The sequence below is a fragment of the Rhinatrema bivittatum genome, chromosome 1 (genome assembly GCF_901001135.1).
Source record: "Rhinatrema bivittatum chromosome 1, aRhiBiv1.1, whole genome shotgun sequence".
In the NCBI taxonomy this organism is placed as follows: Eukaryota; Metazoa; Chordata; class Amphibia; order Gymnophiona; family Rhinatrematidae; genus Rhinatrema; species Rhinatrema bivittatum.
In genome coordinates, this window is record NC_042615.1 from 289,413,732 (window position 1) to 289,438,403 (window position 24,672).

General features: G+C 44.4%; 1 protein-coding gene across 2 annotated transcripts in view; it reads left to right on the forward strand.

Annotated features, from left to right (window-relative positions):
* Positions 1-24,672, forward strand: part of AP1AR (adaptor related protein complex 1 associated regulatory protein) — a 152,938-nt gene that overhangs the window by 20,351 nt on the left and 107,915 nt on the right. For both annotated transcript variants that reach the window (XM_029596201.1, XM_029596193.1), the window contains exons 3-4: positions 6,801-6,827; positions 19,489-19,514. In XM_029596201.1, the coding sequence (XP_029452061.1) occupies positions 6,801-6,827; positions 19,489-19,514 (53 nt within the window). The remainder of the gene's footprint in view (positions 1-6,800; positions 6,828-19,488; positions 19,515-24,672) is intronic.

Genomic DNA, 24,672 nt, shown 5'->3' on the forward strand with positions numbered 1-24,672 from the left:
TTGAGTATAACATGAGAATTCAGAAGGAATTCTTATCTCCCAGCAGCCTACAGTTGCCAGATTAATGAAAAGCTGGACTCATTTTAAACAACTGGTGAAAGATCCTTTTACTCCTTGGTATCTAAATATAATTCTGGGTCAGATCATGAAATCACCATTCAAGCCTCTATTTATTTGCAAGATTTATAAATTGCCTATCAGCCATTCCTAGGTAACTAACATTCTAGCACTATCGGAACTAAAATTCCTTTCTTGAAGGCTTTATTTTTTATAACAGTAACTTCTTCATGGAGTAATCGAGTTGCAAGCACTAGTCTCATTTTCTTTATATACTGAAAGTTTTCTAATAGACAAGTTTTGAAAATGTAGAATGGTCTCTTGGTTTCACTTAAATCATTACTTTGTATTGCCAACATATTTTCCAAGACTGCACGCCTACAAACATGAACTGGATTTTCTAATATTGGATTACAGAAGAGCTTTATTGCTCTCTATTTGGAGAGAACAGTTTTAGAGAGAGTCTTCAATTATTCATCTCCTTCAACCCAGTCAATAGGGGTTTTCAGTTACAAATGTAAGTCTATGCACATGGACGTCTGATTGCATTTCTTATTGTTACACAAAATCAGAACAATTTAAGAGTAAGAGAAAAGTCTGAGTTAATGCAGCTTCCTAAACCCATTTTTACTCTTCTTCAGTTGGAAATATTTGCAAGACTGATCTTCTGTCGTTAACATCACTGCTTACTACTGCCTAGAAAATGCTTCATCAAACAGTTTTGCCAAGCAATTCTTAAAGGTTTTTTTTTTATTTATATTTATTAATTTTATACATTAAAGAAAATAATACTCCTTGCTTACAGAAAAAAGATAATTCAATATTACAAAAATGAGAAATCCAAAGCTAGGAAAATAAAACTTAACAATCAATCATCTCCAAAAGTAACAATTTATGAATAAAGGGCGGTAAAAATTAGGAGACAAAAGGAAATGTATAACAAAAGAAATTAGCTTAACATGAGATTCAAGCCATGATACTTCCTAAGTGGATCAATGACTAGACCTACTGGGTTACAGAAGTAAAAGTCAAAACTCTCCTGGAATTAATGAAAGGCTTGAGTTGTTCAGGAAAGAAGAACATATAGCGATCATTATATTATCTAATAACATTTACAGGGGTATCTAAGCACAAAGGAACACCCTAAGGAAATAGCCTTAGACCTAAGAGCAAAAAAATATTTCCTTCTCTGTTGTGTAGAACAAGCAAAATCAGGAAAAATATGAATCATTTGTCCATGAAACGGGGAAGAAATATTCCTAAAATATCTTTTCATCACCTCACTTACATCCTGCTCAGAAATTAAAAAAAAAAAAAAAAAAGCAGTGTAGAGCACTCAATCTCAGTATCTGAATTCTCAAGAGAAATCTGTAAAATTTTCAATAACAGGATACTGGGCAAGCTGAGACCGCTGAGAGCTCACTTGATTAACAGATGGAAAAATTGCACTTTATTTACGGCAGGAACCCTATCAGAATTGAAATTGAGTCTCAAGAAAATATTTCCTCACAGTATGGTAGGGATTTTCACCAACCACCTTGAGGAAATTCCAAAATCATAAATTCAAATGTCTGGTATAGTTCTCAAGGAATTCAACCCTGCAAGATAAGTTATTTTGATTCTTAACTTCTGCAGAATTAGTCTGTATGTTTCCAATAGCATTTTACATTGCCAAGGTCTTAGATTTGATTTCCCAAATTGGGAATCATAATTGATCCCCAAGGTATCCACCTTGTTAGATATGAGATCTATCTTCGTATTGCAGTCCTTCAGTGAGCTGCCAAAGCCTACTATCAGATCCCAAATTGCTTTTAGTGTGACAGCACTGGCTTAGTTGGAAACTAGAGACTCATCACAGGGCCTGCAATACACAAGACTCAGAACACCGCTCAGCGTTGGAACCAGTGACTCCATCTCCCCGGTCCTCAATGGAAGAAGAGGAAGCCAAGAAAACAGTGAAATTGGCTCCCCACTTGTCCTCAAGCAGCAAAGGAAGCAGCGGCTGATTCTCCACAAGCTCCTCCCCCTTCCACTAGCAGCATGACATCCTGCAGCACCTCAAGTTGTAATGGAGGAGCATCTCTCTCTCAGCAGGCAGGAGCTGGAGATCCGGGGGATTTAAGGTGATAAATGAGATCTGTTAAATCCCCCGGATCTCCAGTTCCTGCCTGCTGAGAGTTGCTCCTCCATTATTATTTATTTATTTATTTATTTATTTAAAGAGTCTTCTATACTGATGTTAGTCTAAACATCACCTCGGTTTACATGGAACAAAAGCAACGGAAATTACAAGTAACAGGGGAAGGGTAGGGGGTACAAAAAACCAATAGGAGAGCAGAGAAGCATAGGAACAATTAACAAGTGAACTATAATGTCATAAGAACAAGTTCATAGTCAAATTCAGGTCATGATCCATCACAATTCAATATTCATCAAGGGTGTTGGGGATGAAACCGTTAGGCAGTAAAGAGGTCCAGACAACTGATCCGCAAAGAAAAACCTTTTATTGCAGCAAGATGCAGCTAAGACAAAGGCTTAGAACAACTGCATGCCACTCCCCTAAGGGAGCAGAATTTTATACATTCTTTCTAAGTAGGCGTAACAATCAGACCATTGCATATGTCATTTGACAGACATAATATTAGACATTTTCTAGCAGCATTAATTATTACAGTACAAAAATGTAATTATAAAATGGCAGTGCGTTTCACTGCGTCAGTACGTAGTGCATTCCAGTGCGTGTCAGATATTAGTGCATTCAATATGGTGCGTTTCAATGCTGGCGTTGTTAATCAGAGGTTTTCAGTTTTTCTCACATTCAACGGTGTTTATAGGAATCTGAACTCCTACAGGGAAAGGCTTGTTTGAATAGCCAGGTTTTGAGCTGGGCTCTGAATTTGGTGATGCAAGGTTCAAGTCTGAGGTGGGTTGGGAGTGAGTTCCAGTGCATAGGTCCAGCAATGGAGAGCGCCTGATCCCTTGTAGCTGTGAGGTGTGCTTTCTTTAGGGATGGCACATGGAGATACCCTTTGTTAGTGGTCCTTGTCGGTCGATTCGAGCAGGCAAATTGGAGGGGGATCTACCAGCCATTTGGAGTGATGGGAATATAAGGCTTTATGGATAATGGTCAGGGATTTAAAGAGGATGCGGGAGGGAATAGGGAGCCAGTGTAGGTCCTTCAGTATAGGGGAAATATGGTCATATTTATGAGCATTGGAGAGGGTTCTGGCTACAGTGTTCTGTAGCATTTGGAGGGGCTTTAAGGAGGAGTAGGGTAGGCCAAGAAAGAGGGAGTTACAGTAATCCATCTTGGATGCCAGTGTAGCCTGGACGACAGTGCGGAAGTCACTAGCGTGAAGGAGAGGTTTCAGGTTTAAGACTTTGTTTGAAGAAAACCCTCTGAGTATGGCACTGATATGTTTTTTGAAGTTAAGTTGTTGGCCGATTAGGACCCCCAGGTTCCTTGCACAGGGCTGTGCATGAGGAATCTTGATAGCAGAGTCAATTGTGAGTGCGGGATTGATAGGGGGTGATGGGATATGAGGAGGAGTTCAGTTTTGGCAGTGTTTAGAGCAAGGTGGAGGTTGGTAAGTAAGGAGTTGATGGCAGCGAGATGGTTTCCCCAGGATTCAAGGGTGTCAGAGAGGGAGCCTTGGATGGGTATGATGATTTGCACATCATCAGCGTAGGGAGAGAATTTGAGGCTAAGTTCTGATAAGACTTTGCACAAGGGGGTGAGGTACATGTTAAAGAGGGTAGAAGAGAGGGAGGAGCCTTGGAGGACTCCTTGGGCGAGGGCGTAGTGGGAGGACTCAGCATTGCCTATTTTCACGGTGAATTTCCTATTGTCGAGGTAGGATGAGAACCACTTAAGGGCTGTGCTGGAAAGGCCAATGTCTGTTAGGCGGGCAAGGAGGTGGGTGTGATTTATGGTGTCAAAAGCTGCTGAAATGTCCAGTAGAGCAAGAAAGTAGCTGTGACCTTGATCCATTCCCCTGAGTAAGTAGTCTGTCAAGGAAAGTAAGAGGGTCTCAGTGTTGAGGTGTTTACGGAAGCCAAATTGAGAAGGGTGGAGAAGGTTGTGAGTTTCAAGGAATTCTGTAAGTTGCGAGTTGACCTTCTCCATGATTTTTGAGATGAAAAGGAGATAGGGCGAAAGTTGGCAAAGTCTTTGGGGGTCAAGTGCGGGTTTTTTGAGCAGAGGTTTGACCACAGCATGCTTGAGTGGGTCAGGGACAATGCCTGAAGAGAGGGAGCAATTGATAACATCTGCATTGGGTTTGGAAATGATGTCAGGTATGGTGAGGAGGGCTTTGGTGGGGATAGTGTCTGATGGATGAGTCGCAGGTTTCATCTTTTTGAGGATAGATGTGATTTCAGTGGATGAAACGAGTTCAAGGTCGTTAAAGGAGGACAAGGGTGGGACAGTGCCTGTGTCAGCTAGGAGGGAGAATAGGGAAATCGGAGAAGGATGGTTGCGATTTTGTTATGAAAGTAGCATCCCAGTTCTTCACATTTGCTGCTAGCTTCGCTGTCAGGAATTGGGGGGGGGGGGGGGGGGATGTGTGTTTGGTAAGGGAAGAAACATAGGTGAAGAGGGCTTTGGGGTTATATTTGTAATCGTGGATTTTTAGGGCGTAGTAGTCTCATTTGGCTTTAAGGGTGGCTAGCCTGTAGAGATGTAGTGAGGATTTGAATATGGATGCTTTTTGCGGGGATGGGTCTTTACGCCATGTGCATTCTTTCTGCCCGAGCTCATATTTCATTAGTTTGAGGTCTGGGGAGTACCATGGGTTTTGTTTTTTTGCAGATAGTTTAGTTTTATGTGTGGTGATAGGGCACAGTTTGTTTGCGATATCTAAGGTGATGTGGCTCCAAGAGTCTAGGGCTGTGTTTGGAGATGACCAGTTGAGTTTCAGAGAAGAGCTGGCGAAGGCTGAAGTGAGGTCCTCACTGGGGCAGGATTTTATGTAGGCAAAAGATGTGGTGGAGGGGAATTTGGATGGTTTGGGTATCTTTATAGAGATGGAGGATTTGACAATAGCGTGATCGGACCATGGGACAGGGGTACAGCGTGGTTTAGAGGGTAGGCTAATGCTGGAGTTGACAAAGAGGAGGTCCAGGGTGTGCCCTGCTTTGTGCGTGGGGGAGGTGATAACTTGGGTAAAGCTGATGGCTTCGAGTGTGCTGAGGATGGCTTCACAGGAGGTGGAGCGGGGGGTAGCATCAACATGGAGGTTGAAATCCCCCCCAGGATAATGGCAGGGGCGTTGATGTTGTTGGAGATGAACTCGATAAGGGGGAGGGGTTGTGTTCGAGAATGCTAGGGGGGGCATATACTAGGCAGACCTGGAGATTCTGAGATTTGAATAGCCCAATCTCTAATTTGTGTGGTGTGATGATTTTTACAGGTTTGAGATTCATGTGCTTTTTAGCAGCGAGGAGGAGACCACCACCTCGTTTCTTCGGTCTAGGGATGGAGAAAAAGTCATAGGTGTCAGAAGGGAGCTGATTGAGGAGGACAATATCAGAGTCCTTGAGCCAGGTTTCAGTGATGGCGCACATGTCTGGCTTATGGTCATCTAGTAGATCAGACAGTATGACAGTTTTCTTGGACAGGGACTGAGCAACTTGAGGTGCTGCAGGATGACGTGCTGCCAGTGGAGGGGGGAGGAGCTTATGTAGGATTAGCATCTGAGCAGCAATGTATCTATATATCCAAGAGATGAAGAGATCTGTAAATCCACTGCTGCACATCTTCAAATATTGTGAACAATAAAATACTGTTAAGTGCAATGATGTGAAAATCATTCATTCTAAAAGCACTACAGAGCATGCTAACTTCTACAGACTATATAGAAGAGTCTGGTGTGATTCTGTCAACATCTCCACATATTGACGCCAAATTTTGACCTGGGAAACCAACTCGCTTTATATGGCCTACTGAATGCATGCTAAGCACAATGTCTGAACTTAGTGTAAACTAAAAACATAGATCACAAATCACCTTCTCTTTGGGGTAGGGCAACTTGTTCAGGAATACCCTATTTAAAATCTTGAAATCTGTGTCCAGCATCTAGACAACGCTGGACCATAGAGATTTGTGTTTTTAGTGTCTGAAAATAATTCCGTTGTTCTGTAAAACGGGTTCTTACCATCCTTTTAGTTCTCCTTATATAATTTTTGGGGCAGGAACAACTTACAAAGTATCTCACATAAGAGGATGGAAGATCAGTAGAACTGTATAATTTATTTTTTTGAGAAATTGGATCTATCCACATGGTGCCTGTAATGGTTTGATCACAGAAAGAACAGCTGCCTCAGGGTGAATGTCCAGTAGATGTAATCAAAATGTTAGTGCTTTGCAATGCATGTTGAGAGTACATATGTAATAAAGACACTGTCATTGGTGTAACATGAGTCTACTATAAAGCACATACATCTGGAATCCAAAGTTATCCACCAGTAACTATGTTCTGTTAGCATTAAACACGCATTTATAAATGTCCTTGATCACTGAAAAAGGGTAATCTCGTTCTAATGAACGTGCACTTAGTTGTTGAGCGTGAACAGCAGAGTCCTCTCTTAAATCACAATCTATGTATTCTCAAAAACTGCCTTTGTGGCTTGAAGATATAAAGGAATAGCTGTGAATGTGTTGAATGACAACATAGCAGGAACTAGCAGATTCTTTCACAATGTGTGAGGTAGCTTGTTAGTAACTATTTTTTTTTCTGTTTCAGTTTGAAAATCTAGTAGAAAGCGATGAGGTGAGTACTTTGAGTCCTTTCTCAAAAGTTTGTTTAGAGGGGAACTCTTCATCCTTATAAAAGAAGGTTTAAATAAAGAATGCAAAACCCTGATGCAGTGGTTTCAGTGATTATGTAGCTCCAACCTCCTCAGCATAGCAAATGAATACTCATGCTGCTTAGGGATTAGAGTGAATGAATTGTGGCAGCCATTGAGTAAAATTCCACAAAGCAGGTTGGTATATATTTTCGTTAAAACTTAAGTTTTATAATTTTAAATTGTGAGTTTCAGTGAAAAGAGTTAATGGAGTCTGCCTATATTTAAAAAAATGCACATTGGGCTATTTCAAATATTAATTACAACTGTAAGTAACGTTTTGTTTGCTTATATCAGCTGACATCAGATAATAGGATGTCACAGTGTGAAATTTCTGGTTGCCAAATTGCCACTAGCAACTACAAATATACTAGTGTGTAATTCACCAGTACCATGCCAGTGAATTAGTACTGCTAGGTTGCAGGAGATTGGAGACACAAAGTGCTTGTTTTGAGTGCTTCTGCTTCCATGCCTAGCAGTGATTATCAGCAGAGGCCCACAACCAATAAGGTAAGAGAAAAGGCATGAGCAATAGCGCTTACTTCTCTCCTTCTTATAGTCCACTTACAGTATGGCATAGGATTAGTAACAACCTGTAGTAAAAGAGAGAAGCTGTGAGAGAAAAGAGCAAGATTGGGACTGTTAGGAGTAAAACAAAGCAAATGATAAAGGGTGGAATGAGAGCTTGCACAAAGGGTGGAGAGGGGGAGAGATCTGTGGCACTGCCACTACAGGGAGAAAAAACTGGGACTTGACTCAGAAGGGACCAAGGGGAGCACAATCGAACCTAAGATACATAAAAGAGGGTATGGAGAGGAGGAGGAGGTTGGTGTTGAATGAAAATAAGAAGAGGAGAAAAAAATTAATAGAAAAAAGCAAAGCATACAGTATCTTGGACACATGAAAGTGCCATACATTCTTATGTGCAAATAGGTTCTAGTAACAAGGTAGGTTTCTTCCTTTCCCTTTTCTATATCAACAAGCAGGGTTGAATTATCATGACACTTAGTGACATCATCGAGTTTCAAACTTACTCTTCCCTCCTAACTCAAAGAACATTTGCTCTACTGAGCATGTGCAGGAATTCCTGCATGGGTGCTGCCTCGTGAGCCTTTCAATTGCTATAATAATATTCTCAGTCTCCTCCTCTGCTCTCAGCACATCAAAGTACTCCTCGGTACCATAGTAGCTTACAGTGTTCAAGTGGATACAAAAAACAATATCAAGTCATCACTCAACAAATATCAAAATTCATGAAAGGCATATGACATACAAGGCCTCCGATATCCAAGCCACCAGTTCCATGGCAGCTCAATTTGGAATTGGCACAATTCATTAAGCCTGTTTACAAATAATTGGAGTTGGCTTTGGTCAAGTTTCTCACATGGAAAGTACTATTCCTAGTTGCCATTACATCAGCTAGAAGAGTCGGTGAGCTTCAGGCATTAGTATGTTGTTCACTGTACATGCAGCTTTTCCACAATAAAGGGATGCTCCGCATTCATCCCAAGTTTCTTCCAAAAGTGATGTTAGCTTTTCATTTAAATCAAGCCAATTGCATTGCCCATGTTCTTTCTGAAGCCGCATACACATGATGGTGAGAAGGCCCTTTCTCTGAGGGCAAGCAGGATGGTAGTCCTCACACACATGGTAACATACTCAGATGGAGCCCGATGCAGAAAACTTACGTCAAAGTTTCTAGAAACTTTGACTAGGCACACTAGGCATGCCCTATACTACATGTCCAGTGGGGTCCCTCTTCAGTCTCTCTTTTTCCACGAAGCAGTCAACATCGCAGTTGGATTGAGCTCTAAAACTTTTGGCTTTTTGCCTCATGGAAAACTCTTTTTGTGGCTTTTTGCTTCTTTATACTAAAGTCCATCACCAGGTCCCTGTCTGTGCCTCTCTGTAGTGTCCCCAGTCAGAGTTTTCGGTGTTCGGGTAAGTTTTTTTTCGCAATCGGTTCCCCCCATGGTGGTAGCACCTCACTGCCTGTCTTTCATCATGCCTGCAGCCACAGACTGTCTTTTTCCCATTTGTTTCGCCACATCATGGCCATGTCTGGCTTTCGCTGATGATGGGAGCATCACATGATGTCCGTGGTTGCCTTCGGTGCACCCAGATTACCCTGAACGGACATCTGCTTCAACGCAACAAGATGGACAACCTCTTCAGGTCTAGGAAATCCAAGCCGTCGGCATAGACAGCATCAGAGGATCTCAGAGCCACAACAATGAACACCACGATATCGACATCAGTGGGTCAGACTGTTCCGTTGAGATCGCCGGTAGATAAGGGCACCAGGGAACGACCATTGTCTAATCTGCTCCAGACAGAGGATGTCTATTTCATCGTCCTCGACCTTGGCACTGGGGGAAGATCAGGCTGAGCATCGTGGGAAGACCAAGAAGAATCTGCACCGGTTACCTTCAGTGCACAGTGCCGGGCACAGAGAACTCACTGGCCTTTGCCATGATGCCCCTGAAGCGATCCTGTGGCAAGGAATGCCAAACCTCCATCAAGACCCGGGCTCTGCGATGTTCTTCACTGGTCCTGATACCAGTTGCCGATTCCCCCTCACTGGTCTGTGGGAGATCTGGTCACCCCTTCTTCCTCCCAGTCAGCGTTAGCATCAGCAACGTTCAAGGAGGAGCTGGAGCATCATGAAACTCTCCACTTGCACTCTGGACCTATCCTCTTCATCCAGGAGACCATCGAGGCAGGGGCCCAGGAAGTTTGTTTTGCCAAACAAGTACTATCCTCCGCATTCTCGATCCCATACATGTCATCGGAGTCCTGCAGCCATTCCAGATAGAAAGCTCCAGCCAGCTCCTAAGTTAACTCCGGGGATGGGGTTTTGATTGGCCCTCCAGTCAGGGGCAGGCTGTGGTTCTTTGAGAACTGGTGGCTCCAGTGTAACATCTGACCAGTGGGTTTTGTCCATTGTCTGCCAGGGCTACTAATTTAAACCAATTGGGTATCCTGCCAAATTGTCCTCCGTGCCTATTTTGGGGGCAGGTAGTGCATCAGGAGGTACTACAGATGGCGCGCTCTTCCCTCTTAATGGCCAGAGCGGTTGAGCCCTTACCACCAGGGCGAAGAGGAAGAGGGATTCTACTCCAGGTAATTCCTGATTTCAAAGATAACAGGAGGACTCTGTCCCATCCTAGACCTGAGTGCCTTGAACAAATTTCTAAAAAAAAAAAAAATTAGTTTTCCTGGGCACCATGATCCCCCTTTTGCAAAGAGGGGACTAGCTATGTTCCGTTGACCTAAAGAATGCCTACACCCATATTGGGATCTTCCCCAGTCAAGGAAATATCTCCAATTTGTTGTGAAGAAACAGCACTTCCAGTACCGGGTGTTGCTGTTTGGGCTCGTGTCCACCCCATGAGTCTTCACAAAATGCCTGGCTGTGGTAGCAGTGTACTTCCGCAAATTGAGAGTGTGTGTTTTCCCATATCTGGATGATTGGCTGGTCAAGAGCACATCTCAAACAGGAGTCATCTGGTCCATCCGCTTGACCATTCAGATGTTGGAGTCACTAGGGTTCGTTCTCAATAACCCAAATTCCCATCTGTCAGTCCCCTCAGTTGGACTTCATCAGAGCCCTGCTAGACAGGGCTCAAGCCAGGGCCTTTCTGCCACGCCAGAGGGCCGTCACTCTGGCAACCATTACGAAAGAGTTGCAAGAGAGCAGGTATCAGCTTAGCACATGTTGAGGCTGTTGGGTCACATGGCTGCAACAGTCAATGTCACCCCCTTGGCAAGCTTATACATGTGCAGAGCCCAATGGACTCTGAGATCGCAGTGGTGCCAAGCCACTCAGAGTCTCCAGGATTGCATCCGAGCCACCTATCTCTCTGGGACTCTTTGTCCTGGTTGCGGGTACTCTCCAGTCTGGAACAGGGGATTTCCTTTTAAAGTCTCCCTATTCAAATTGTGCTTACCACAAATGCTTCTACCCACAGTTTGGACTGAAAGCGAGCCTTTCCCTTCTACCTGGTGCTGATAGAACACACCCAACTTTTTATTTCTTTAGATAGGAATAGATTGGGCATTGCTGTTGCCAAATAGATACTATCCTGTTGGCTAGCAGACTGCATCTCCTTCTGCTATGCCCAGGTGGGACTGAATCTTGGGGGTCATGTCAAGGCTCATTCTGTCAGAGCCATGGCAGCGTCAGTGGCCTACTTGCAAGCAGTTCCCATGGAGGAGATCTGCAAGGCTGCGACATGGCGTTCTCTCCATACTCATCACATTACCGTCTGGATAGGGATGATGGATGCGACAGTAGGTTTGGCCAGTCTATCCTCCTGAACCTGTTTGAGGTGTAGAACCCAATTCTCCCAACCTTAGGGCCTGTTTGGGTTTAGGCTGACTCCCCCTCTTACCATCAGCACCTGTGTTGTGCCCGTTGGCACCTGGTTAGGTGTTTGTTGGCCCCCTTTTGTGTTGGGAAGCAGCTTGTAGCTAGGGATTCCCCATGTGTGATGACTACCATCCTGCTTGTCCTCGGAAAGCAGAGTTGCTTACCTATAACAGGTGTTCTCCAAGGACAGGAGGACGTTAGTCCTCACAAAATCCACCCATCAGCCTGCAAATTTGGGTTTCTCCTATTTTTATTTTATCGTAATTCTATGTTTGTTTATTTTATTTATTTAGGGTTTTTTTATACCGACATTCATGATACCAATCATATCATATCTGTTTACAAGAAACAATGGTGCAATAACAATAACATCAACATGAACAATAGGCGAAAAGTGATAAAAGTTACAATAAAACAGGGGCACTCGAACTGGGAGGAGGAAGAGCCAGAGGCATGGGTAACTCAGAGAAAATAATATCTGGTCATATACTCAGGACTATAATAATATGTACTCAGGACTGAATACTATCAATTATATAGATAAGATCATATACTCAGGACTGTAATAATATCGTATATTCATGACTAAATAGTGTCGGGTCATAGAGCTCGGAACTGACTAATATAGAGTCAGAAGCCATGTCAGAGTTGAGGTACATTGACTGGAGGGCCATGGCGAGTTATTGTAGTTGGGGAGGTCATGGATCAGGGAAGGCTTGTAGAAATAGCCAAGTCTTGAGTTTCTTTCTGAATGTCAGAATGCAAGGTTCTTGTCTAAGGTCGGGGGGCATGGCGTTCCAGATGGTTGGCACCGCTGTCGAGAAGGCTCGATCTTTGAATGAGAGGTGTGTGGATTTGGCTGGGGGTGTGTGTAGCGAGCCCTTGTAGGCTTCTCTGATGGGTCTAGCAGAGAAGTGCAACATGAGTGGGTAGTGTATATCGATGGGTGTTCTGTTGTAAATAGCTTTATGGATGATGGTGAGACACTTGTGTAGAATTCTAAAGTTTACAGGGAAGCCAGTGCAGGCTTTTCAGGATGGATGTGATGTGATGTCTCTTCTGTTGGAGTTTGTTAAAATTCTGATGGCCGAATTTTGTAGCATCTGAAGCGGTTTGGTGGAAGAGGTGGGAAGGCCTAGCAGTATGGAATACAGTAGTCTAATTTGGAGAATATAATGGCCTGGAGTACCGATCTGAAGTCTTGAAAGTACAGGAGCGGTTTGAGTCTTTTTAGTATCTGAAGTTTGAAGAAGCAGTCTTTGATTGTGTTGGTGATGAACTTTTTTAGATTTAGCTGGCTATCAATTATAACTCCGAGGTCTCTTGCTTGGCTGACCAGGGTGTTGGTGTGAATTGAATGTAGGTTATCGTTGTGGTTGAGAGATATAAAGAGCATTTCTGTCTTAGACGTGTTAAGAACAAGGTTTAAGGTAGTAAGGAGGTCGTTGATATCTTGGACAGAGTTGTCCCAGAACTTCAGTGTTTTTGTGAGGGATTCGGTTATTGGGATCAGGATTTGGACATCGTCGGCGTAGAGATAGTGTTTGAGTTTAAGATTCGTAAGCAGCTGGCAAAGGGGAAGAAGGTATAGGTTGAATAGTGTAGGAGACAGAGAGGAGCCCTGAGGAACACCTCTTGTGGTGTTGATGAGCAGAGATTCTTTATTGTTGATCTTTACTTTGTAGCCTCTGTTCGTGAGAAAGGAGTCGAACAATTTGAAGGCCGTACCTGTTATCCCAATGTCAGAAAGTCGTTTAAGGAGAGTGGAGTGATTCACTGTGTCGAATGCTGCCGAGATGTTGGTGTATTAGAAGGAAGGAGTGACCAGAGTCCATACCCATGATGAGATGATCTGTGAGGGAGATGAGGAAGGATTCGGTGCTTAGTGCTTTGCGAAATCCATATTGTGATGAGTGGAGAATATTGTTATCTTTCAGGTATTCTGATAATTGGGTGACTATTTTTTCTATGATCTTTGCCAGAAAAGGTAGGTTGGAGATGGAGCGGAAGTTGTTGGGTTCTCTAGGGTCTAGATTTGCTTTCTTGAGAAGGGGTTTGAGGGTGGCGATTTTTAGGATGTCCGGGAAGATTCCTTGAGATAGTGAGCAGTTTATGATGTCTGCTAGGTACTTGGAGATGGAGACTGGCACCGATAGAAGAAGCTTGGTTGGGATTTGGTCGAGTGGGGTGGTAGGAGGGTTTCATTTTCTTTATTAGGGATTCAATTTCCAGAGTGGAGGTGAGTTCAAATGATTAAGAAGAACATAAGAACATAAGAAAATGCCATACTGGGTCAGACCAAGGGTCCATCAAGCCCAGCATCCTGTTTCCAACAGTGGCCAATCCAGGCCATAAGAACCTGGCAAGTACCCAAAAACTAAGTCTATTCCATGTAACCATTGCTAATGGCAGTGGCTATTCTCTAAGTGAACTTAATAGCAGGTAATGGACTTCTCCTCCAAGAACTTATCCAATCCTTTTTTAAACACAGCTATACTAACTGCACGAACCACATTCTCTGGCAACAAATTCCAGAGTTTAATTGTGCGTTGAGGGTCCAAAATTTGAGGGGGTGGAGCGGGAGATGTGAGTGGAGGGAGAATTGAAAGGCAGGAGTGTTAGTAATTTAGATATTTTGTTGTGGAAAAAAGTTGCCAGTTCGTTTGCCTTTGCTTGTGCCTGTTCGTCTGGGATGCATGGGGTAGAGGTTTTTGTGAGCTCTGATACGTAGAAGAATAGAGCCTAGGGGTCAAAGACGAGGTCATGTATTCTGTGACCGTAGAAATCTTTTTTTGCTCGGAGAGTGGCGTTTCTGTATATGTGTAAGGTTGATTTGTATGCATTTAATGTGCTCGGGCATGGGGTCTTACGCCATTTGTTTTCTCTTTGTCTGAGGTTTCGTTTAAGTTCTGAGTTCATCGGAGAACCATGGTTGTTTCCTATTAGGCGTCTGCTTGATTTTTCTGGCTGCCCGAGGGCATACTTTGTTCGCTATTGATTCTGTGATACTAAGCCATGAGCGGAGAGCCGAGTTGGGGTCAGACTTCTAGTTTGTGGAGTTCTTTTGTTAGATGTTCGCTGAGGACTTCTGGGGAGCAGGATCTCCTGTAGTGAACTGTAGAATGAGTGGGTTGTGCTTTGGGGTTTTCCTTGCTTGTGAGGGTGGTGGTAATCAGAGAGTGGTGAGACCATGGGACTGATGTGCATTCCGGGGGGGGGGGGGGGGGGGGGGGGGGGGTAGAGGGTGAAAAGCTGGAGTTGATGAAGATGAGGTCAAGAATGTGCCGTGCTTTATGGGTGGGCTTGTTGATTTGTGTGAAGCCCATGGCCTTGAGAGAGGTGAGGAATGCTTCACAGTTAGTAGAGAGAGGGATTGAATTGACATGGAGGTTGAAGTCCCCTAATATCAAAGCGGGGGCATCTAGGTTGATATGTTTGGCTATGATTTCAATTATGGGGGAGGCATCTGTGTCCAGGAGACCAGGTGGAGCGTAGATGAGGAGGATTTGAAGATGGTCGGATTTAAACAGGCCTAGTTCTAATTTAGAGGCTGACTTAATTGGTTGAAGGGTTAGCCTAAGTTCCTTTTTGGCTACTAGGAGCAAGCCGCCGCCTCTTTTTTTTTTTCTGTCTGGGAAGAGAGAAGATGTCTGGGAAGAGAGAAGATGTCGTATTGATGTATAGGTAGTTAGTTTATCAGGGCTGTATCTGTCTGTTTAAGCCAGGTTTCTGTTATGGCGCAGATGTCTGGATTTGCGTCGAGGAGATAATCATTTAGGATGTGTGATTTTTTTTTTTGTGATCGATTGAGCGTTAAACAGAGATACTGAGAGTAGTGCAAGACCCAGAAGTTGGGTGAGAGGCGAGATCATGATAGGGATAAGGGATCTAGTAGTGCGTGTCCGGAGTAACGTGAGAGATTTTTCCCTGGTAAGGGCATTGTGGTGGAGGATGAGAATCGGGTAGCCTTGTGTCATGTTCCACTTGTGTTCAGGCTGGTCGGGCTTTGGATGAGCGTCTGTTTGTTGGAGTGGAGGGGTTAGGGTGGGAATCCTGGGTAGTTGAAGTTGGAAGTGTGAAGAGCGGGGTGTCCTGGTGGTCTCGGAGAGGCCAAGAGAGGCTTGAGCGTCCTTATTCTGCGAGAGGATGGATGAATGAGGGACGTCCTTCTGCTGAGAGGTTAGGATGAATGAATTATGAGAAAATGTTCGTCTGCTGAAGAGTGAGCGCCTGTCTGCTGAGTGAGGAGGGTGAGTGATGGGTGGGTGTCTGTCTGTAGATGTTATATGTTGGTCTGTTGAGTGAGTCGTTGCTTGTCCGTCTGCTGTGCGAGTCCGCTGAGTGCCGGTCTGTAGCGCGAGTTCGTTGAGTGCCGATCTGCTGAGTGAGGAGCATGGATGAAGGAAGGCAGAGTGTTTGTTTGTTTGAAGAGGTGCTAGGTGTTATTCCAGTGCGCACAAAGGGGCAGGCCCCTTTGTTGCGCTCCTTAGGCACGCGACGCCTAGCACCGTCGAGCCCTTTAAAGGGCTCCGGGCGCCTGGCTGATGTCTGGTTTGGGAGGGCGGGCTTACCGCACTGTTTTTTTTGTTTTGTCATTCCTGTCCGGATTGGGGGTTCAGGCGCGATGTGGCTGCTCTCCCTGGCTCAGGTCCACCTCCCCTGACCCCGATGGGTCAGCGCAGGGAGGGCCGACCTGGGTGGCAGCGGGCAGGGAGTAAAAGGGCACGTTTCCTGCTGTCGAGCCCTTTAAAGGGCTCCGGGCGACGTCAGCCATGTTACAAGACTGAAGAGGGACCCCGTGTGGATGCATGGCATAGGGCATGCTGGGCATGCTCAGTGTGCCTAGTCAAAGTTTCTAGAAACTTTGAAATAAGTTTTCTGCATTAGGCTTTATCTGATGAAGTCATCCATGTGTGTGAGGACTAACATCCTGCTGACCTCAGAGGACACCTATTTTAGGTAAACAACTCTGCTTTGTTAACTGCAGAAGTTCCTTGGCTTACTATCAAAAGATCTCAATCACATCATCATTGCATGCAGCTTTTCATTTCTTTGATCCTAACAGACTGGGCATAGCAGTTGCCAAGTGCACTGTCCAATAGGCTAATGGACTGTATTGCTCATGGCTGTACTCTGGCTGGCCTTCCGATTACAGACACTATCAAGGCTTGTTAGGCAAGGGACATGGCTTATATCAATGGCTCATCCTAGAGCCATGCCTATCTAAGATATATGCAAATCTGCAACTTTGTTGTCAGTTCACACCTTCACTTCCCATTACTTTCTGGGCAATCTGTCAAGAAGTGACAGTAAATTTGGATAAGCAGTTTTTGTGCAGCCTGTTTAGTAGTCCACTCTCCATGGGGGTAGTCGGGTTACTTACTCAGTAACAGGTAAATTTTAAAACGAGCATGCATGCGTGCACCCATAAATTCTTCTATTGGGCATGTGGGCAAAGATATGCTTAATTTTATATCATGCGTGTAAGTATATGCGTATCATTTAAAATATCCCTGTCGTGCTAATGTGTGCAGCGTTCACACGTGTACTCGCACAAGTGACCGTATTGGGGGGGGGGGGGGGTGGAGAGACAATGACACTATATCTCCCACTGTAAGAGGGGCACGTTCAACTCTGGGTCGGTTTTGGAGGGGGGGGGGCCGTGTTACAAGGGTTTACAGATCCTTGCACCCTAGGCAGACAAATGTAACACGGCACCCCCCCTCAAAAACCTACTGTGAGTTGAAAGTGCCCCTTTTACAGTGGGAAATATATAGAGTATCAGATTATTTCTCTAACAGTCTCTTCCTCACACCCCCACCTCACCAGTGTTCAGGATCCCTCTGGCTCAAAATCTCCAGATTTGCGCCTCATCAGGACCCGTATTAAAGTTACACAGGTAACATGGCGTGTATTGCCATGTTCAGCCATGCAAAATTTGGGGATTATGCACATAAGTCTTGACCCCACCACCAAACGCCCATGCCCCGCCCTTTTTCTGCCTCCTTATTCTTGATGCGCGCACAGGATGTATACGTGCATTTCCCAGTTTCTTAAAATTTGTGTTGCTCGCACACCAGCCCAAATATACATGTATGGGTCAGTTTTTGCTCAAGCAATGCTTTTAAAATCTACCTTAGTGTTCCACTACAGCTCTCAGCTTGGGACTCCCTATGTGTCATGGCTAATTCAGCCCTGCTTGTTAAAAGAGAAAGTAAGTTTGCTTACCATAAACAGGGCTTTCTGTAGATAACAGGATAAATTAGCAATACTTAATACCTGCCCCCCTTCTGGAGAGTTGACTACCAAGCCAAAGCTCAGCTCTACTGTCAACTGAGGAGCTCATAAGTCAACACCTGTGCAGGACCTCGTACACATGCTCAGTAGAACAAAAGCTCTATAAATTATGTGAGAAGAGTCCGTTTAGCACCATCATATGACATCACCACTTATCTTGGCTAAACCATCCTGCTGTCTACAGAGAATCTCATTTACGATAAGAAAATGTGCTTTCCTTCACTTTACCCTGTTGTGGCATCTAGCTTCATGAAAGGTAAATCACTGCAGCACTATCATGACTATCATGTAAACCAGAAAGCACTGATTGAAATTCCTCCCCCCCCCCCCCCCCCCCCCCACTGGAGACACACACATTAGGATGAGCAAACTAGTCCCTAGATTCATCAAAATGCGTTAATACAATGGTAACGCCCATGATAAGAAAAAGGGGCTTGTTTAGGGAAAGTTTAGAATTACTGCACCATGTGGTAACATACCACTTCACATCGGTAATATTGCATATTTCGGTAAACTTATTGCACCCTACGCTAATCCCTATTTTGGAGAGAGCGCCTATCTACAAGGCCCTCACAGTAGTCAAGTATTTATATCTCTATGGGAAGGCCATCTAATAAGTAGAGGTGAGGTGTTGGTGGTGCTTTAGTGTTTAGGGGCCAGTTTTTCATGTAGAGTGAGATATACGAACAACACAGTACACCTAGGTGAAGATTTGACGTCTCACCCTCGCCATTAAGCTAGGGTGAGATAACCTAGTACAAAATTTTATCTTTCTGAGACTTTCCTCACTCCAAATGATGTCAAATATTCACCAAGGTGTACTGTGCTATTCATATGTCTCACTCTACATGAGAAACTGGCCCCTAAAACACCACCAATACCTCACCTTGACCTATTAAATGGCCCTCCTATAGAGATATAAATAGTTGTGCACTTGTGAGGCCCTTCCCAGAGGCTCTCGCTCTTCACTTCACTCCAGTCCCCCCCCTCCCCTTCTCCCTCCCAAGCCCAGAATTGGTCAAAATGCAATTCTAAAAAATTATTGTGAATTATTATGGCATAATACATTGAAAGAATTAAACTAAAAAGCTGTCAGGAAGATAAAGTTTTATATCCACGGAGTCAAACCATTACATTTTTGATCCGGGTTCAGCTGCATCTGAAGTTCTAGTTTTGTCCTAGTTTGGGCCAGTTAAGTGTCAGTAACTGGTTTGACACACATGAACTGGCTCATGTGATAAAATTTCAATATAAGGCACATTGTAATGAACATTTACAAAATGGGGTGGGGCAAGCTAATATGGCTGACCCTAGTTGTAATAGATTTAGACCTAAGTACTATGAATCATGTAAGAAACAAAAAAAAACCAAAACCGTAAATACTTAAATAAAACAAGCATGTCTAATTTATTATATAATCAAATCCAAAATGTAAAACCTCCCAGAAACCATTTAGGTTCATTCTGGTTCTAGACCCAGTATGTGTACCAAATCAGTGTTTTTAAAATTTTGGCTTTTTTTTTTTTTTTTTTTTTTTGGAGGGGTGGGGGTGTAATATTTGCATGTCTGTTCTTGCTTAGTGACTTTCCAGTAATGGTTCAGGTTCTGTTCAGTTCAGGTAAAAATACAGCTTCAGTTCCATTTTTGGCTCAAGTTCAGGTTTTGGTTTGACTCCATGATGATTATATCACAGAGTAAAGTTGTTAATGTTATTTCTATATATATGCATATACAAGTTGATCATTTTGTAAAGAGATTACAAACCACTGTTTGTATTAAAAATGAATCCGTTATAATACAGTAGTCAACCAAATTGCACATTATAAGATACATTTAAAAAATTGTGATACACGCTTCAATATCAGTATTGATGTGATGCATGCAATCTAAACTTAGTAAATATGTATTTTTAACAGGGGGAAAGTCCAGGAAGTAGTCAGAGGTAAGACATCTAAAGCTGTTTCTCTTATCTTTTACCCCCTCATAAATATTTGTGTTTGTGTGTGTTAATTTACTATATATCTATGGTAAAGAGCACTAATATATAATGTTCAAAAAACTATTTTATATACAAATGACTTTTATTAAATTACTCAATGCAAATCTCTCAAAATGTTTACTCTTTTTGTATATATATTTTCAATGTTTTACATAAATTAAATTCATACACTTAGGGCTGGATTTTAAAAGGGTTACGCGCATAAGGTACACGCATAACCCTTTTAAACCCCCTCCCCCCCCTGCGCGCGCCGAGCCTATTTTGCATAGGTTTGGCGGCGCGCGTAAGTCCCAGTGCGTGTCGGGAGTGACGCGGTGTTTTCGGGGCGTGTCCGGGGGCGTGTTTCCAGCTCTGGGGCCTTTCAGGGGAGTGGCCGAGTGCCCCGACACAGCGGCCTATGTCGGGGCCTGCCCCGCCGGCGCGCGTAAGTTGCTACTGCCCGGAGGCAGTAGTAACTTTTAAGTTAAAGGTAGGGAGGGGGTTTAGATAGGGCCGGGGGGTGGGTTAGGTAGGGGAAGGTGCCGGGGGGTGAATGGAAAGTTCCCTCCGAGACTGCTCCGATTTCTGAGCGGCCTCGGAGGGAACGGGCAGCACGCGCAGGGCTCGGCGCACGCAAGGTGCACAAACGTGCACCCCCTTGCGCGCGCCGACCCCGGATTTTATAAGATACGCGCGGCTATGCGCGTATCTTATAAAATCCCGCGTACTTTTTTTTCGCGCGCTCGTAGATTTGTAAAATCTACCCCTTTAGGTTTTGGGGTTTTTTTTGTCTACCACTGCTCATGTGAAAATATATGCAATCACTTTTAGAAAAAAAACAAACACCATCCATACATACTTGAAAAACATCAAATGTTGAAAAGGCCGAAAATATTGAAGTTATCACTATTGACAAAATAGTCAAAAAAAAATAACAATCATAATTGAAACAAAACACAAATACAGAAATTTGTATTATAGCATGCATGCAACGTTGCCACTCAAATATAAATATCTCCATCAAGGATCCTCGTTTCGCTCCTTGGCTTCCTCAGGAGGAACTTTTTCCACAGCTAAACTTCGTGGCTTGCAAAAAAAAACCTCCCAAAGGTATGTTTGTCTAGCTCCAGCAATTGAAAATCAGGCTAAAACAGCCTGGCTTTCAAATCCTCCTGGGTTATTAACCCTAAATCAGAAAATAATAAAAAAAGACCATTCAAACCAATATCTAAAAAAATCTTCAAAACAGTGTGTAACCAAACAATTTAAAACTTAACTTATCTAATAAACAACCCTACATTATCTTACATTTTCTTAGATAAAAACCGTGTTGGTTCTACTATGGCATTGACCAGCATGGGAACTGCTGCGAAAACAGCTTACTTCCAACTGTATATTAGTCAGCAACCATAATCCTTGCTGTCTAATATGTAATAAACATCACACTCTGTTCCTAAGCTTTCTGGCAGGTCAATCTCAACAAGTGGGTTATGTACCTCTGCCAGTAGATGGAGACTGAGCAAAAGCTGACATACCGGCTATATAGTCCCACCCTGACATCAGCCCACCAGTATTCTCCGTCTGGTGGACATGCATTTCTCTTCAGGGGATTGCCTGCGAGTTAAAAAAAAAAAAAAAAAAAAAAAAGTTGGAAAGGAGATGTCTTTATTGCACCACTTGCCTCCTGAAGTGAGTCCATGCAGTCCCTCCCTCAGTATAGTGCCTCAGTCCGGTGGCCTTGACTGGTGTGGACCTAAATTCCAATTAGCGGTTGCAGGTCAAGCGAGGCTCTGCGATGAAGGCTTTAGCCTGACTCTGTGTGTCAGGGAGGGCTGAGCTCGGGTAAAAGGTTTTTAACTTTATTTTTTTGGGTAAGCAATAAGAAGCCAGCAAGTAAAGGCTGTTTCCTCTGTGTTTGGCTGTCCTGCTCATGTCTCTGAGTTCTGTGAGGTGAGAGAATGCAGGCATGGCGGGTTGAGCAGCTGTTTGGCTAGGCACCGCTTTCAGGTTTCTCCCACTATAGGCGCACAATAGACCGTGGGGTACTTTTGCACGCTTTTTTGCTTAAGACTGTCAGCGCACGTTTGGGTGTGCACCCATTCTCGTTTGTGATTGCAATTGGGAATTTTTCCTTCTGCACGCACATCTTGTGACCCAGTTTAGGCATCAGTCCTGGGTGTCCAGTAGATGAGCGGCTAGGCACGTGGGCTTGTATGCTCATTTTTTGTGCATACATATTAGGCGTGCTTGTACACACAGGAAAGCTAGGCGCAAACCTTCATTGGACTGTGCACTTATAGCATGGCGCCTGCGGCGAAGAAACCTAAGTGCCTATCTATCCGTGCTGCCTGCCACAGTAGAGCCATTCAGCAGGAGCTTTCTTTAAGCCTGTGTCAGTGCTGCCTGGATGCTCAGGGAGATTTTTCTCCTTCCAGTTTTGCCGAGACTGGCCCATCTCCTTGGTCTGAGAAGAGTGGGGCTGAGGGAGACACTGCAGGGGTGTCTCTCTGATTGGTCCACAGGTCAAGCCCTCAGGGGACACTGGCACACAGGATCTCAGGTTTGAGTCTGTGGGACCTGGAATGGACCCAGCCTCCTTTTCCTGGATGGAATTTTTCCAGGGATTGCAGACATTCTTACAGGGCCGGTCTGCTGAAGCAGCAATTGCTACTAAGGTAAGTCCAGGTGCTCAGAGTGCCTCTCCGCCTGTCTCCACGGTCAGGCGGTCTGACAGCTCAAATGTAGGTGGATCAGGATAATACCGATGATGACAGTGGGGATTCTCCTGGTGGAAGGGATGTTCCCCCAGATTTGGAGCCATATAGAACTCTTCTACATTTCTTTCAGAGAGATGAGTTGCCAGGTCTGAGATCTCACTCTGAAGACCCTCTGAGTGGCTTGGTCTGACTCCTTGGGGATGCAGAAGGAGGGACCCTATTTTGCTCACCCTGCGCAAGGCTTCTTGTTTCTTTCCTCTCTTGTATGTGATCAAGGAGTTGATTGATCTGGAATGGAATGCGCCAGAAGCATCCTTTAAAGGAGAACACATCTTAGCGACTCTATATCCCTAGGATCCGCAAGCTAGAGAGTAGTTGCAATTCCCTAAGGTGGATGCCTTAGTGTGTTCTGTCATGAAATGTACCGCCCTTCTGGTAGAGGAAGGTGTAGCTCTGAAGGATGCTTATTATAGAAGGATTGAGGCTATCCTGAAGCAAGCATTTGAGGCAGTGACATTGAACTTGCAAATTGCTTCTTATTGCGCCTTGGTTGCTTTGGCTACCTTGCGGCTTTGTCAAAAGTCTGTTGGTGTTGATCCGATCTAGGGCCTGTGGTAGAACCGTGGCCTGCCTTCATGGCTGATGTGGGTTGCGACTTGGTACGCATAGCCGCTAGAGGAGCTCCTTTAGTTATTGTGGCTGCGCGACTGGTCTGCAGATAGTATTTCAGAGTCCTGTCCTGACTAAACTGCCTTTCAAAGGCTTGCTCTTGTTTGGCAGTGAATTGGAAAATATGGCAAGTAAATAGGGAGAGACCCAGGTCCTGCATTTGCTAGAGGATGAGTCCAGTTTCCTGGACTTCTCAGGTGAGTGGCCGCTCTCAAGACTATTAGTGCTTTCTTCCCAGAGATCCCATCCCTTCCGCAGATCTCAGTCCTTTTGCCCCCGAGATCCTCAAAAGGATACAGGCTCCGGAGGCAGAGCCCCTCTATCTTCCCAATGAAGGTTTGTGGGCTCACTTAGTGGTGTTGGAGATAGGAGGAAGTCTATCCTGGTTTTATCAAAGGTGGGCCCAGATTACTTCGGATCAATGGGTTCTCGAAGTGGTTCGAAATAGTTATACTCTAGAATTTCTTCACATTCCCCTGGATGCTTATTTACAACGGCTATTGATTCTGAAAGTGGTGATCCCCGTTCCTGAATCACAGCGAAATACGGGCCAATATTCAATTTTTTGGCATGCCCAAGAAGGAAAAGTCATTTCGTCCTATACTGGATCTCAAGAGCTTCAACTGACATCTACAAGTCGCGCATTTCAGGATGGAAATGGTGCGCACTGTCATAATGACGGTTCATGTCTCTAGATCTGATGGAAGTGTATGTGCGTATTCCCATCTGGCAGAGGAACATCCTCTGTTAGTCCAGTTTGCCATCCTGGATTGTCATTACCAGTTTCAGGCCTTGCCTTTTGGACTATCCACAGCACCCATGACCTTTTCCAAGATCTTGGTAGTGATAGCAGCAGCTCTTTGCAAGGAAGGGTATTCTAGTTCATCCCTATCTGGATGACTGGTTGGTTCGAGTCAAGACATTGGAAGAGAATCTTCATTTCTCCATTAGGTTGGTTTCCTTGCTATAGGAACTAGGATGGGTGGTGAATCCAACCAAGAGCAATTTACAGCCATCTCAGACCTTGGAGTATCTTGGGGTTCGATTCGATACAAAGCAGGGCAGAGTGTTTCTGCTGGAATTTTGGATCCACTCGTTGATGCTAGGAGTCCATTCCCTGCAGATCTCTGTTTGTCAAAACGTGTGATCTTATCTACAGGTCCTGGGGTTGATGGCTGCCACATTAGCAGCTCCCTGGGCGAGGGCACATATGAGCACGCTTTGCTCTCTTGATGGAGTCCGCAGTCACAGAACTATGCAGTGAGGCTGCTCCTTCCGTTAGAGGTGAAATCCCAGTGGACTGTTGGTTACACGCGGACCATCTCAGGAAGGGAATTTTCCTGATGGCCCTGGATTGGTTGGTACTCATGACAGATGTGAGCCTTCGGGGCTTGGACCTCACTGTCAGGAGTTGGTGGTGCAAGGGCACTAGAATGCAGTGGAGCGGCAGTGTAACATCAACAGACTGGAGGCACGAACAATTCAGTTGGCGTGTCTGGAGTTCGTCAACCAGCTAGAGGCTCAAACGGTCTGGATAATGTCAGACAATGCGAATGTGGTGGCCTACATCAATCACCAGGGTGGAACCAAAAGTTGACAGGTGTTGGAGGGGATAGATGTGCGCTCATGGTATGGGAAGAGCAGCATCTGCTAAGTGTATCCACCTCTCACATTGCTGTAAAGGACAGTATCTGAGCCGATTTCCTCAGCAGGAGAAGTTTGGTTCCAGGAGAATG